Consider the following 15657-nt stretch of genomic DNA (forward strand, 5'->3'; position numbering starts at 1 on the left):
AGCTTTTCTATTGGCTACCTGACTAGCATTTGCTACCGACCAATCAAAAAGTCGGATTTACTCCCCAGGAACTACCTATAAAAGCAGCCATGTTTTACATATTTCTCGATTTTGTTTGTTTTCTCGTGAGCTTCGGCCGCTGGTTTTGGTAATTTTGTTTGATTGCGATGTCTGGACGTGGTAAGCAGGGAGGCAAAGCTCGCGCCAAAGCGAAATCCCGCTCTTCTCGCGCTGGTCTCCAGTTCCCGGTCGGCCGAGTGCACCGCCTGCTCCGCAAAGGCAACTACGCAGAGCGGGTTGGGGCAGGCGCGCCAGTATACCTGGCGGCGGTGTTGGAGTACCTGACCGCCGAGATCCTGGAGCTGGCCGGCAACGCGGCCCGCGACAACAAGAAGACCCGTATCATCCCGCGCCACTTGCAGCTGGCCATTCGCAACGACGAGGAGCTCAACAAACTGCTAGGTCGGGTGACAATTGCTCAGGGCGGCGTCCTTCCTAACATCCAGGCCGTGCTTCTGCCTAAGAAGACCGAGAGTCACCACAAGGCCAAGGGCAAGTGATTTGACAGGCATCTGAGCTCCCGGAAACGCTATCAAACCCAAAGGCTCTTTTCAGAGCCCCCCTACCGTTTCAAAGGAAGAGCTAACCTCACTGCTTGTACATAGAAGGAAAAAAGATAATAAGGTAAGTTGGTAAGTTAATTTTATGCCAACCTGGAGCAAGGTGTGTATTCTTGCTTTTCGGTTTTTTTGGGGAGCGCCGTTAGTAAAGGTTGGTCTGTTTGTATGTAATAGGTCAGTTATGGATTAATGTTCGCACGTACTATCATACTCTAACGAAATATTCTAGTTAACGTTTTGTAAGATCGACCATAGTTAGTGCCTAAGAGTTTACATGCGGGGTATGCCTTGTGATCTAAAAGCTTTGTTTTGATTACTTTAAAAATGTCAGTTGAAGGCAAAACTAACGTTGGCAACCTTGTTCGGTCCTCCGACTAGTCCTCCGTCTATTTTTTCCTCAATTTAGGCTGTAGGCAGCCTCACTTTCTTAAATCTGTGAGACAGGTTCCATTCCTGCCGAAGTGCAGAGTGTATTATCTAAAAGTTAACCAGGGAGTGTGAAAGGTGTCTGTAAAAAACAGACTAATGTCCCTAATGTAGAACGATGCCTGACATGCAACTTACTCTTATATTTTAAGAGGCTCAAGCGTCTGGGTTGCCATTACAGGCAGAAAAGGAAATAGAGTGGGGCATGTGGCCACTCAAAAACCTTTGTTTTCTAAGCTCACCCCTCTAATCCTAGCACTTTGGGAGGCCGAGGGGCCTGATCACCTGAGGTCACGAGTTCGACACCAGCCTGGCCAACATGGTGAAACCCCTCTCTACTAAAAAAATAAATAAAAAAAAATAAGTCAGGCGTGGTGGTACATACCTTGTAATCCCAGCTACTCTTGAGGCTGACGCAGGAGAGTCGCTTGAGCCTGGGAGGCGGAGGTTGTAGTAAGCCGAGATCGTGCCACTGCCCTCCAGCCTGGGCAACAGTGAGACACCGTCCCCCCAAAAAACCTTTGCTTCTTGGGATCTGGTAACAGCTGCCCCACCCACAAGAAATGGAGATCTGGGACCATGGACAAATTTCTAGAGACCTATTTTCCTGGATTCTGTGAATCTCGCCGAGGTTTTTTTCCGGATCTCGGTTTCTGCAGTTTGTTTGCTTGCTTTTTTGAAACGGAGTTTTGCTCTTGCCCAAGCTGGAATGCAGTGGCGCGATCTCGGCTCACTGCATGCGAACTCCGCCTCCCGGGTTCAGACGACTCTCCTGCCTCAGCCTCAGCTTCAGCCTCCCTAGTAGATGGGATTACAGGCGCCCGCCACCAGTAGAAACGGAGTTTCACCAGGTTAGCCGGGCTGGTCTCGAATTCCTGACCTCAGGTGATCCGCCGGCCTCTGCCTACCGAAGTGTTGGGATTACAGGCGTGAGCCACCGCGCCCGGCCGGTTTCTGCTTTGATCGGAATTAAGTGGACAGGAAAGTCTAGGTGGGCTAAGTCTTGCCTACGCATCAGCTCCCAGCTGCTCAGACTGGCCAAACAGACCCAGTCGTTTAGTCTAACGCTTCTGGAACTCCACTGAAGCGTTTTGCATTGTTAAGTTTGGAGCCTTCAAATCCGAGTGTGTGGCAGGAGATAATAATCCTAGCAGAAGCTGTTTACTGCTGACGCGCCTCCCACTTCCCAGATACTGATACCGGGTCGGGGCGGATCCAGCCTTTTCCGCTCTTCCCTCCCTCCACCCCCTCCTTTCCCTACAACTACCCTCAAAGGAAAAGGGTTGGATGTCCCATTTGGGTGAAAACAAAGTGGCATAAAAGCAAATGATCACCTTTGATAGCCACATATTAGAAGTTTCCGAGGGTATTTTTAAATTACAACGATTCTAATGGGCAGCTGGGCTGAGAATCATCAGATTTGAAGGTCTGGTTTCCACATGGCTCTTGGGCTGAGAAGACCGGATTTTCCCCCTCAGCATTTCCTGTATGTCCAAGAACTTGGAACCTAAGGTTAGAATTGCCTTATGGGCCTTGGAATCCTTTTTATTCCCAGGCCAAATTGCTTTTGATTCCAGCTCCCAATCGGTATGTGACGTTGGCCTAGGGCTTAATCTCTTCCTGCCTTCATCTCTTCCTTGTATGCTTTTGCTCACCTTGAAATGAAAAGAACCTGGCTCAGCAAGTGTAGATTCTGAAATCAGAAAACAGGCTGAATAAGATAGATGGTTTATTAGACACTACTGTGTGCCAGGCACATTTCATGAGCTTCCAGTATGTTAATTCATTTAATCCAACAATCTAAGAGATAGGTTTTATCCTTATTCCGAATTTTGAGATGAGCAAACTAAGAAACAGCTTAAAGAACTTGTCTAAGTTCCAAGGCCAGGAAAAGAGTACTTATAACAGCTGGCTATTCTATAACCACACCTCCTTAAGAGATTATTGTCAGAAAAATAGAAAGAGTAAAACATCCATACATAATGGGTAAACTGTCCACATACCAGAATGTTACTAATGGCTTTCTAACTTCTGAATAATTTAAGGGAAGGAGGAAAGGTAATTTTCCCCAGGGAATCTACATGAAGAGGTAAATCTTGACAATGTATTAACACTGTAAACCCAGGGAAAGAAAAGCCAGTACAATTTTTATTTAGGGTGTGGCAGATAAAACAAGGGGACAGGTGAGAAGATGGCTCAGTAGAAAGCTACAAGACTTGGTGCAACTGACTTTGGTGAGAAAAGGAGAGAGAGAAAACTTGAATTTCAATTTTTCTCTCTGGGCTCCAATAACAAGATTTTGTATTTGGTCTATTTAGTAGTGAATGATACATGGTGTTAAGTTTGTTAACCTAGAGGCTTTCATCTAAAGCAATACTTAAGATGTAGACCCCCTCTTATTCGATTACTGATAATCAGCATAGAACTTGGCATACAAGAGACACTTGGTTGTTGGGCATTGAGAAAATGTTGAACTGAATGAATCAATGACTAGACAGCCAGGAAGCACTTTGTTCTAGAGAGTCGGTTTATTACTAAGGAAGACATTAAGTATTAAACATTAGACTAATAGGTTGCTAATAGTGTTTTCTCTTTCCAATAGAAAATGTCTTCTGAGGCTGGTCTGGTGTCTCACATCTGTAATCCCAGCACTTGGGGAGACTGAGGTGAGTAGATCACCTGAGGTCAGGAGTTTGAGACCAGCCTGGCCAACATGGTGAAACCCCGTCTCTAATAATACTACACAAGCTAGTCAGGCGTGGCGGTGTTCACCTGTAGGCGCCTGTAGTCCCAGCAGCGCCTGTAGTCCCAGCTACTGAGACTGAGGCAGAAGAATCACTTGAACCCAGGAGGTGGAGGTTGTAGTGAGCCGAGATCGTGCCACTGCACTCCAGCCTGGGCGACAAAATGAAACTCTATCTCAAAAAAAAAAACCAACCCCATCTCTACTAAAAAATACAAAAATTAGCTGGGCATGCTAGTGCATGCCTGTAGTCCCAGCTACTCGGGAGGCTGAGGCAAAAGAATCACTTGAATATAGGAGGGGGAGGTTGCAGTGAGCCGAGATGGCACCACTGCACTCCAGCCTGGGTGACAGAGTGAGACTGTCTCAAAAAGCAAACAAACAAAAATAACAACAACAACAAAAAAGAAAATATATTCCGAAAATCCAAATTGCATTTGGCAGTTTGTTCTGGGAGCTTCAGAGACATAGAAGGTGCCAGTTAACCAGTTCTTACCTAAGAGGTACTGCTAAGAGCCTAGTCCCTAAGCAAAGGGAGCATCAGAGAAACACAGAAGGTGCCAGTTAACCAGTTCTTACCTAAGAGGTACTGCTAAGAGCCTAGTCCCTAAGAAAAGGACATTCCTCATAGCTCTGTCCTGTCTCCTTATCTCCAAAATACTTTACCTTCTACTTTGAAATGCCACTGTTTTATTCAAAAGCCCTAGTTACTTCTGGGGAAAATTATCTATTGAGCAATGAATTTCCGTAGCTTCAATTGGATTCCAACTCTTGAGCAAGTTTTCATCTACCTTGCCTGAATGGCCCTGGGAGGACTATTTAAATTGAGGCAAGTGGATGAGGATGCTAAACCTAGAGGTCTCCCAATTACCAAAGGCACCTGGGCACCAGGGACAAAAGTTTATCTCAGGAATTTACTGAGATGTGAGGCTGAGATAATATTATATTTCGGTACATAAGGTATCCTGAACAAAGCAGATCAGTTTAACACAAAGTCAACAATTGTAATTTCCCTTTTAAAATTTCCAAATCTATGTAGCAATATCCTTTAATTCATTCATCATCTCTATTCACTTTTTGTATTCTGTAAATCATTTGAACTCTTATAAGAATTATATTTTCCCCTTGAGGTCACAAAAAAGAAAGTATTAGAAATTTTATAACCAATTTTTAAAAATAATATTTTAAGGTTAAATACAAACCTTCTAAAGTTTTGTCATCTGTTGATCCTAAATTGTAATTATAAATTTATATATTCCTGTTAAATATAATGCATGTGTGTTACAAGATTATTAGCTATTTGAGAATTTCCCATGCATATTGGAGATGAGCAAATGGAAAAAGGTTTCATATGTAGTAACAGGATTCTCTATTTTATTTCAACTTAATATTGTACCAAACCAAGTAAGAGGAGCATCATGAGAAAATGTACTAAAGGACAGTCATTACCTATATTTACACCTAGAAAAGAAAACTATATTATTGATAAACTGATAAATCTTATTTATTTATTTATTATTTTGCTCTGTCATCCAGGTTGGAGTGTACTGGTGCGATTTCCACTCATCGCAACCTCCTGCTCCCAGGTTCAAGCAATTCTACCTCAGCCTCCCTAGTAACTGGGACTACAGGTGTGCACCACCACGCCCAGCTAATTTTTATATTTATAGTAGAGACAGGGTTTCACCATGTAGGCCAGCCTGGTCTCAAACTCCTGACCTCAGGTGATATGCCCACCTCAACCTCTCAAAGTGCTAGGATTACAGGTGTGAGCCACCGTGCCCAGCCTGATAAATCTATATTAAAAAGAATAAATATAACCATTGCACCTTCAACAGAAATTGGAATATGGCACATTGGTTTCAAAACAAAATGAATTCTTTGGCATTGAATTAGTGTACTCATGTTGAAGAAATGTCAGAACTTCATTGGCTGTTATTATATTACAGTTGTTTGTTTGAGTTGTAGTTTGGGCGCAGAGTAAAGGAACCAACATGTCTTAGGATTTAGAACTTGTGCACATTGCTACAGTTGAAAGAAGAAAGTGTGCTAAATTCCAGCCTCCTTGGTATGTGGTTGGGACGTAAAGTTTTACCACATCCTTCATTGTCTTAGCCTACTCAGGCTGCCATAACAAAGTAACAGAGACTGGATGGCTTAAACAACAGAATCTTTTTTTCCATATCTAAGAGGCTTGGAACAGAAATTCGTTTTCTCACAGTTTTGGAGACGGAAAGTTTAAGATCAAGGTGCCAACATAGTTTATGGTGAGAATCTGTGCCTGACTTACAGATGGCTGCCATCTCACTGTGTTTATATGGTGTTTCCTTGGTGCCTGAGTGGAGAGTGAGCTCTAAGTGTCTCATCTTCTGTAAGGACACCAGCCCCAATGGGATTAGGGCCCTATCCTATGATCTTTAGTTTTATGTACCCCCTAAAGGCCCTATCTCCAAATACAGTCACACTGGGGTTTAGGGTTTTAATAAATGAATTTTGCGGGACACAGTTTAGTCCATAACATTCTGTCCGTGACCTGCCAAAACATATGTCCTTCTCCCATACAAGATAAATTTATTTCATCCCGGCCTGCACCGTGGCTCACGCCTGTAATCCCAGCACTTTGGGAAGCCAAGGCGGGCGGATCACAAAGTTAAGAGATCGAGACCATTCTGGCTAACACGGTGAAACGTCATCTCTACTAAAATAAAAAAAAAATTAGCCGGGCATAGTGGCGGGCGCCTGTAGTCCCAGCTACTCTGAGGGCTGAGACATGAGAATGGCATAAACCTGGGAGGCGGAGCTTGCAGTGAGCCTAGATGGCGCCACTGAACTCCAGCCTGGGCGACAGAGCTAGACTCCGTCTCAAAAAAAAAACAAAAAAATTATTCCATCCCAAAAGCCCCCTGAAAGTCTTAACTCATTCTAGCATCAATTCTAAAGTTCAAAGTGTCATCTAAAAAATCATCTAAATCAGGTTATGGATGAGACTCAATGTGTGATTCATCCAGAGACAAAATTCCTTTCTAGCTTTGAACGTGTGAAACCAGAAATGTTACATGCTTCTAAGGTACAATGGTGAAACAGGCATAATAGACATTCCCATTAGAAAATGGAGAAACAGGAAAGAAGGAAGGTGTAATGTGTCCTAATCAAGTCCAAAACCTGGCAAGGCAAATTCTGTTAGGTCTTAAGAAAAACTCTCTTTGGCTTGATGCCCTGACTTCCAGGCCAAGTGGTGTCTCAGTGTCACCTCTGGCTCTGTGGTTGGCCTACTCCATCTGCCCTGCCTGAAGTCTCGGTCTTTCAGTTTGGTGGGGTCCCACCCAGGCAGCCATCTGTGAGGGACTCTCCCACACAGTTTTGCAGGGCATCTTTGAAACTCAGGTAGAGTCAGCCTTGACTACATGTTCCCACCTCCACCCTATCCCATCTGTACTCTCTGAGTCTGAGATCAAAGTGGCAGCCCTGGTGGCTCCTGCCTGTAATCCCAGCACTTTGGGAGGCCGATGAGAATGGATCACTGGAGGTCAGGAGTTCCAGACTAGCCTGGCCAACATAGGGAAACCTTATCTCTACTAAAAATACAAAAATTAGCTGGGCGTGGTGGCAGGTGCGCTACTCGGGAGGCTACAGATGTAGAGCCTGTAATCCCAGCTACTCGGGAGTCTAAGGCAAGAGAATCCCTTGAACCTGGGAGGTGGAGACTGCAGTGAGCTGAGATCACACCACTGCCCTACAGCCTGGGTGACAGTGAGACTGCCTCAAGAAAAAACAAAAAAGAGTCAGTCCTAGTGATCTTGTAAGTTGCCTTTGGTGGGTCAGTCTTTCCTTTTCTTAAAGAATAGTACACATTGACAGCCAGGTAGCTCTATGATCCTGTTCTATAGAATTCAAAAAGTTGACAACTTTCCTTTGTTCCTTCTGTTTTCTCTGCCTGCGTTAGTTTAAATTGGCAGTGTCTCTGCTGGAATAATCCCATCTCTCTTCCTGGCTTCTGCTGAGATGGCTGATTAAATCCTTGGGTCACACCTGTTATCTCTTTATCAAATGGTTGTTCAGGCTAGGCTCAATGTTTCACGCCTGTAATCCCAACACTTTGGGAGACTGAGGAGGGCAGATCACTTGAGCTCAGGAGTTAGAGACCAGCCTAGGCAACATGTCAAAACCCCATCTCTATAAACAACAACAAAAAATTAGCTAGGGTGTGGTGATGCATACCTGTAGTCCCAGCTACTTAGGAGGCTGAGGTGGGAGGATTGCTTGAGCCTGAAGGCAAAGGTTGCACTGAACTAAGATTGTGCCACTGCACTCCAGCCTGGATGACATAGCCAGATCCTGTCTCAAAAAAAAAGAAAAGATGGTTCAACCATACCTCTTCAAGAAAAGCTTTCTCAATTTTTACAATATAGATTGAGAAATCTATCCCAAATCTCCAAGTTCTGATTGTGTTTTGCTTAAAAATTCCTTCTTGGCCGGGCGCGGTGGCTCAAGCCTGTAATCCTAGCACTTTGGGAGGCCGAGGTGGACGGATCACGAGGTCAGGAGTTCGAGACCATCCTGGCCAACATAGTGAAACCCTGTCTCTACTAAAAATACAAAAAAATTAGCAGGGCGTGGTGGCGGGCGCCTGTAGTCCCAGCTATTCGGGAGGCTGAGGCAGGAGAATGGCGTGAACCCGGGAGGCGGAGCTTGCAGTGAGCCGAGATGGTGCCACTGCACTCCAGCCTGGGGGACAGAGCCAGACTCTGACTCAAAAAAAAAAAAAAAAAAAAATTCCTTCTTTACTTAGGCTCTTTCCTCTCACATTTTACTATAAGCAATAAGGAGGACCTAAATCACACCTTCAATACTTTGCTTAGACATCTCTTCTGGTAAATATCCAGTTTCACTGCTTATAAGTTCTTTCCAGTAAACACTAGAGCGTAATTCAGCCAAGTTCTTGACACATTATAACAAGAACAGCGATTTCTACAGTTTCCAATAACCTGTCCCTCATTTTCATCTGAGACCTCACTAGAGTTGACTTTAATGTCCATATATATGTATATATACATATATATATATATATAAATATATATATATATATATATATATATATATATATATTTTTTTTTTTTTTTTGGTTGGGGGGTACAGAGTCTTGCTCTGTCTCCCAGGCTGGAGTGTGGTGGTGTGATCTTGGCTAACTGCAACCTCCACCCCCTGGGTTTAAGCGATTCTTCAGCCTCAGCCTCCCGAGTAGCAGGGACCACAGGAGCGCATCACCATGCCCAGCTAATTTTTGTATTTTTAGTAGAGACAGGGTTTCGCCATATTGGCCAGCCTGGTCTCAAACTCCCGACCTCATGATCTGTGCCCTCAGCCTCCCAAAATGCTGAGATTACAGGCATGAGCCACCACGCATGGCCTAATGTCCACATTTTAACCAACATATTTAATATTCTATTCATGATCGTTATAAATCTAAGTTTCTATGAAAAGAGAAGTTTCTCTCCAGCTCTCTTCCTTTCTGAGCCTTTGCCAGAATTGCCTTTAATGTCCATATTTCTATCAATAGTCCCTTCACAATTGGCTTTTTCTAGTATGAACCTCAAACTCTTCCAGCCTTTACCCATCACCAATTTCCAAAGCCACTTCCCCATGTTCAGGTATTTGTTGTTGCAGCATCCCATGCCTGGGTACCAAAACCTTAGTCAGCTTGGGCTGCCATAACAAAATACTACAGACTGGTGGCTTAAACGATAGACATTTATTTTCTAACAATTCTGCAGGCTGGAAGTCTAAGATCCAAGTTGCCAGCATAGTCAGTTTCTGGTGAGGATCTCTTCCTGGCTTAAATTATTTCACAGACACCAGGCAGATAACCATATCCATTCTTTCTTGTATTCGTTAATAATCAGAGCTAAAAGTGTAGGGCTCTAAATTTACACTTCAGCAAATTGTTCTGTCATTAAGTATTCACCTCAAAATGACCAGACTATACTGTGCTCTGAATTTTAGAAACTTGGAGCTTGGCTCTGGTCCCTAGTCTTTGTTCTGTCTCATTAATGGCTTCATCAATACTACAGTTCCAAAGACTATCTATATGCAGTAAACTTCCAATTTCACATCTCCAGCCTGACCTTTTTTCTGAAATGCAAATGTGTGTAGCCACATTTTCACTTGACATCTCCATTTAGAACTCTAATAGGTCTTACACCCTAAACACTTCCAAGACACAGGAATAAATGTGCTCCTTAAGCCTGTTATCCCTTGCAGTTCTCCCCAGTTCAATAACTGACACTACCATTTACTCAAATCAACATTCTAAGAGTGTCACTTGCTACATTTCCTTCATCTCTACAAATCCAAAGTATCTGTGAGTCACGTCACCTACATATTCAATACATGCAATAATTCATTCTCCATACTCCTTACCATGACTTGAGGGCCCACTCAGTGACCACCTCTGGCCTCTGTTCACCTCTTCTGTTCTCCTTTGCTGTTCCAGCCACGCTGGTCTCTTCACATCAAGCAGCTAAGCTCTGCTCATTTAAGACATTTACCTTCTTGGCCTCAATCTCTGAAATGCCTGTTTGATTTTTCTTCTGGTGAGCTCGTTTTCACTCATCAGGTCTCAGCTCTGTTTCACACAAGGCTATTTAAAATAGACCTAGCTAAATGGATTAAAAATCTCAGAATATGAAATAAATATCAGATGACATTTTAGGAGACCCTTTATATACCTAATTTGTGTGTGTGTGTGTATGTGTTTGGAAATGGTAGTGGGAGGGTGTCATTACTAAGTGAGGTGAAACACAAGCCATATAGGAAAGGACACAGACTAGATAGGTCCAAAAGTGGTTTAAGACAGAATATATGTAAAGAGAGTTGTAGAAAGAGCAATAAATTGGGATAAAGGATTTCCAAAACATACAGGGTTAGTAACCTCAATTTACAAGGACAAACTGCAAAACGTTAGTAAAAAGGCAAACATAATATAAAAAATGATTAAACGATATTTTATATCATGTATTAAATTCATATGGCCAATATATATGAAAAACAAACAAAAAACTTCCATAATAATTCAAAATTATGCATATTAATACAACAAAGGGATACTTTTTTTTTGTTTTTTTTGAGACAGAGTCTTGCTCAGGTACCCAGGCTGGAGTGCAGTGGCACAATCTCAGCTCACCGCAACCTCCACCCGCTGGGTTCAAGCGATTCTCCTGCCTCAGCCTCCCGAGTAGCTGGGACTACAGGCGCCTGCTACCATGCTTAGCTAATTTTTGTATTTTTATTAGAGATGGTGTTTTACCATGTTGGTTAGCCAGGATGGTCTCGGTCTCTTGACCTTGTGATCCGCCCGCCTCAGCCTCCCAAAGTGCTGTGATTACAGGCGTGAACCACTGCACCTGGCCTAATTTTTGTATTATTAGTGGAGATGGGGTTTCCCCATGTTGGCCAGGCTGGTGTCGAACTCCTCCTGACCTCAGATGATCTACCTACTTCAGGCTCCCAAAGTGCTGGGATTATAGGCATGAGCCACTGCGCCCAGCCTGGGATACCATTTCTTACCTATGAATAGACAACCACTAAAGCCAGTATACTCAGGACTGCAAAGGATGAGGAAGAATTGCCATTGTCATATAGTTTTTCATAACTTTTCCTGGCAATGTCTATTAAATTGTATTAATAGACATTTGGAAAGGGAGAATGTCAACAATCTAGAATAAAGGCCCCACTAGGTAAGGTTACATATGTAAGGACTCTTTCAAAACTGTCACAAGAGGTCAGACGCGATGGCTCATGCCTGTAATCCTAGCATTTTGGGAGGCTGAGGCGGGTGGATCACTTGAGGTCAGCGGTTTGAGACCCGCCTGGCCAACATGGTTAAAACCTATCTCTACTAAAAATACAATGATTAGCCATGCATGGTCGCAGATGCCTGTAATCCCAACTACTCGGTAGGCTGAGGCAGGAGAATAGCTTGAACCCAAGAGGCAGAGGTTACAGTGAGCCGAGCTCACACCACTCCAGCCTGGGCAACAGAGTGAGACTCCATCTCAAAACAAAACAAAAAAACTACTCAAAACTGTAATAAGAAAAAAAAAATTATACATGTAAAACATTTAAATAACTATAAATAAGAATACTGTTGACATAGACATCCATTTATACTATGGAATGTTACGCAGCTACCCGAAACAATAATCCGGTGAAACAAAATCACACACACAACTGATGAGAGTAAATAGAGAACCGTATGGAAGAAAACATATCACATTAATTGTCTCAGAGAGCTGAAACTAAGTTGGTGCAAAAGTAATTGTGGTTCTTACTATTACTTTCACTGGCAAAAACTGCAATTACTTTTGTACCAGCCTAATGGAATGGGGTGAGAAGAGGTTAAACCTTTATAAACATCTCTGTGTGAACTGTTAAAATGAGCAAGTATTTTTTTTTTAAAGTATAAAGAGAGAAAGTAAGCTTTCTCCATTTCCCACCTCAAATTATGTTCTATCACTCATCCTGTTTATATTCTTTCAAATGCAGTTTGAAGTTTTATTTATCAGATTCCTTGTTGTTTGCCTCTTTCCATTAAACCTAGCTCCACAAAGTAGAGACCTGGTCTATTCATTCACTGTTATGTCCCAGCATCTAGCAGAGGGCCTGACACTTAGTGGGAACGCAAGTATCTGGTAAATAAACCAGAGAATAGATATTTTTTAGCCCGGAAAGCTGTTTCACTGCACAGAGTGTGATTATCTGAATTTCTGTATAAAAATGTCTATTTAAATCATTGTTAATACATTACCTACTCACCTTACCCAGCTACCAGGAACACTGTGAAGTTTAGAATTACACCCCATTTGTTTTCCACACTGTTACCATTTTCCCAGTTTCTGCACTAACCTCTCCAGACATCATGTATACTGATAATTCTAAGTTGTCTAGATTGTTAATTCTTTTAAGGGCCTGTTCTCTGCTAGCTGGCATCATGCATAAAATAATTCTCTTTAATATGCTCTGGGTCTAGGGTTAATAGATATTTGCTTAAAATCATGGAAAGAAAATGGTCACACAGCTGGTGTGTGTGATCAAATTTGTGCTGTTTCATCCACTTAATGTTTACTTTGTAATAATGGAATCTCCCAGCTTTTATCTTCCTTCCTTCCTTCCTTCCTTCCTTCCTTCCTTCCTTCCTTCCTTCCTTCTTCCTTCCTTCTTCCTTCCTTCCTTCCTTCCTCCCTCCCTCCCTCCCTCCCTCCCTCCCTCCCTGCCTCCCTCCCTCCCTGCCTCCCTTACTTTCTTGACAGAGTCTATCTCTGTTGCCCAGGCCGGAGTGCAGTGGTGTGATCTCAGCTCACTGCAACCTCTGCCTCCTGGGTTCAAGCGATTCTCCTGCCTCAGCCTCCCAAGTAGCTAGGATTACAGGTGCATGCTGCCACACCTGGCTAGTTTTTGTATTTTTAGTAAAGACAGAGTTTCAGATGTTGGCCAGGCTGGTCTCCAACACCAGGCCTCAAGTGATCCGCCTGCCTTGGCCTCCCAAATTGCTGGGATTGACAGGCCTCAGCCACTGTGCCTGACCCCAACTTTTATATTCTAATGCTGAGATGATTCAGCATTAGAATAATCTTACCTGCTAGGATAAGTTTGTTGAAGAATTTTACCTTACCTTGTACCCTTTACCTTCACATCTACCTGTACCCTGGCCCTTCACATCGTTTCCATATACTATATCTTCAGTAAATACAGGGTAAAAAACTCAGAATGATTATGTTGACAGCAAAACATGTTTGTGCAGAAATGGAGTAGTCACTATCTAAGCTACAGAGACTTAGGAGTGTATTCCTGAGTTACGTATCATTTTAACCATCACTGGATCTTAAATCCCAGTTGCTATATTGAAGGGGGGAGATACATTACTCTTTTTAGAGCTTTGCTCTCCGATACAGTAACCATTAGCCACATGTGATATTTTAAATTTAAATAATTAAGTCAAAAATTCAGTTTCCTCAGTCTCACCACATTTCAAGTTGCTAGTGTCTACTGTATTGGATACACAGACATAGAACATGTCTATCATCACAGAAAATTCTATTGGATTGCACTGGGCTAGGTACTTTTTGTGCCCCTGGGCTAATAAATTCAAGTGCACTTAACTAGCTTCCTCCAAGTGGAATCAGAGGATAAATTTACTATACAAAATACAGGACACCAATTATATTTGAATTTCAAACAGGCAACAAATAATTGCTTAAGTATGCCCCTCACTGCACACCAAAACATTACATGAGACATCCTATACATTAAAATATATATATATGCTGTATATTTGAAATTCAGATTTAGCTGAACATTCAGTGTTTTTAATGTGCCAAATCTGGCAGCCCTATCTGAAGAGCAAAACTGGAGTGTCTAGCCTGGATAGGTCCTTTTACACCATGGGGAGTTATTTGAGGAATTGAGAAGGGCTGTGGTACCTGTAAAGAAGCTAACTCATTATGAAGAAAAGGATCTGTAAGTTTTTCTGTATGCGTAAGGAAGGCCAAGAAGGAGGTTTCCAGATATATTTACTTTTTCTTCTCTCTCTTAGGTTGCAAAAGCTTCTCATTTCAGAGAGATGCCAGGATCCTGAGTGCCTGCCAAACTTACCAATTCTAAGGATTAAGTGGATGGATGGCATCAATCTTCCTACATTACTGATTGATTCTGCATCCGCAAATTTTTTTGTTAAAAACATTCTACATCGTGTGGGGAGATAAGGCGGGTAAAATGAAGAGAAAGAATATTGAGGGGAAGTTCTTCAGAATACAAAATGTGTTTAATTTTTTAAATAAGTATAACATTCACAGGGTTCAAACGATGTGAAGTAAAGAGGTATATATAAAGAATCCACCCCTCAACTTACCCAGGTGATCACTTCTTTTTCTTGTGTATCTGCCCAGTATTCATTCCTGCTGATATCAGTCAATAATGAATGATACATGTTATCTTCACTTTTTTCATTCTTGGTCAAGTAGCAGACTGTATACACTTTTCTGCACTTGCCGTTTTTATAACAATCTATCTTGGAGAACTTTCCCTATGAGAACATACAGAGCTTCCTGTACACAGTTGCATGTACTACATTATGCAAATGCATTATATTTTATGTAACCTGTCCACTGTTGGTAGCCACTTGAGTTGTTTTAGCCTTTTGCTATCAAACAGTTCTGGGATGATTTACCCTGATTTACTGCAAAATTGAAATTGCTCTGCTATTCTGCTGGAATGGTGGTAAGTGAACTGAAAATTCCAGTCACTCTTGGGCTAGACTCAAGGTTCTTAAAAACTATGTGGCCATCACCAAATTAGTTATTTTGAACCTTAACTTCTTCACCTCTAAAATGGAGGTAATACTTACCTTAGGTGGCTATGAGAATGAAGATCATGTGTATGAATTGTTTGGTGCTCTAAAGAACAGCACAAATAAAATTATTTTATTTTCAAATTTAATTCTAATTATACTATGTGTAATTTCTTAATTTTGAAATAATTTTATTTGTAATTGCATAATCTTATTTAATGTATAATGTATACATTGTAATAGAAACAGATTTCCCAAATTCCAGCCTGGCGTGAGGTAATAAAAGGTAACACAAAGGGAGAGGAAAGCATGTGCCATTAATTTTCTGCCTAGGACACCTCCCTGGTTAAATTGATATTTCCTCCCTTCCTTGCATAATGATTAGGAAACACATCCCCCTGACCTGCCTGCCCTCTTTTGCCTCTTTTTTCATCTGCAGTCAAGGTCTGATTTTAAGACTGACTGTTACTCTTACAAAATCTGTGTGTATTGGTGGCTAAGGGCCTGTATGGTCCACTGCTGTGTTC

General features: G+C 42.2%; 1 protein-coding gene across 2 annotated transcripts; it reads left to right on the forward strand.

Annotated features, from left to right (window-relative positions):
• The first annotated feature begins 85 nt into the window (after positions 1-85).
• LOC100591739 (histone H2A type 1-C) lies at positions 86-15430 on the forward strand. Of its 2 annotated transcripts, XM_030817412.1 has the most exons (3): positions 86-684; positions 3649-3712; positions 14378-15430. In XM_030817412.1, exon 1 carries the CDS (start codon positions 168-170, stop codon positions 558-560), a length of 393 nt encoding a protein of 130 aa, XP_030673272.1. In that variant the 5' UTR covers positions 86-167; the 3' UTR covers positions 561-684; positions 3649-3712; positions 14378-15430. The 2 variants fall into 2 exon arrangements, with proteins under 2 accessions (XP_030673272.1, XP_030673273.1); XM_030817413.1 differs by lacking the exon at positions 3649-3712.
• The last annotated feature ends 227 nt before the right edge of the window (positions 15431-15657 follow it).

The sequence above is a fragment of the Nomascus leucogenys genome, chromosome 8 (assembly GCF_006542625.1).
Source record: "Nomascus leucogenys isolate Asia chromosome 8, Asia_NLE_v1, whole genome shotgun sequence".
In the NCBI taxonomy this organism is placed as follows: domain Eukaryota; kingdom Metazoa; phylum Chordata; class Mammalia; order Primates; family Hylobatidae; genus Nomascus; species Nomascus leucogenys.

Bases quoted from the DNA above. Each gene is read 5' to 3' on its own strand.
- LOC100591739 (XM_030817412.1), top strand. From the start codon at position 168: ATGTCTGGACGTGGTAAGCAGGGAGGCAAAGCTCGCGCCAAAGCGAAA.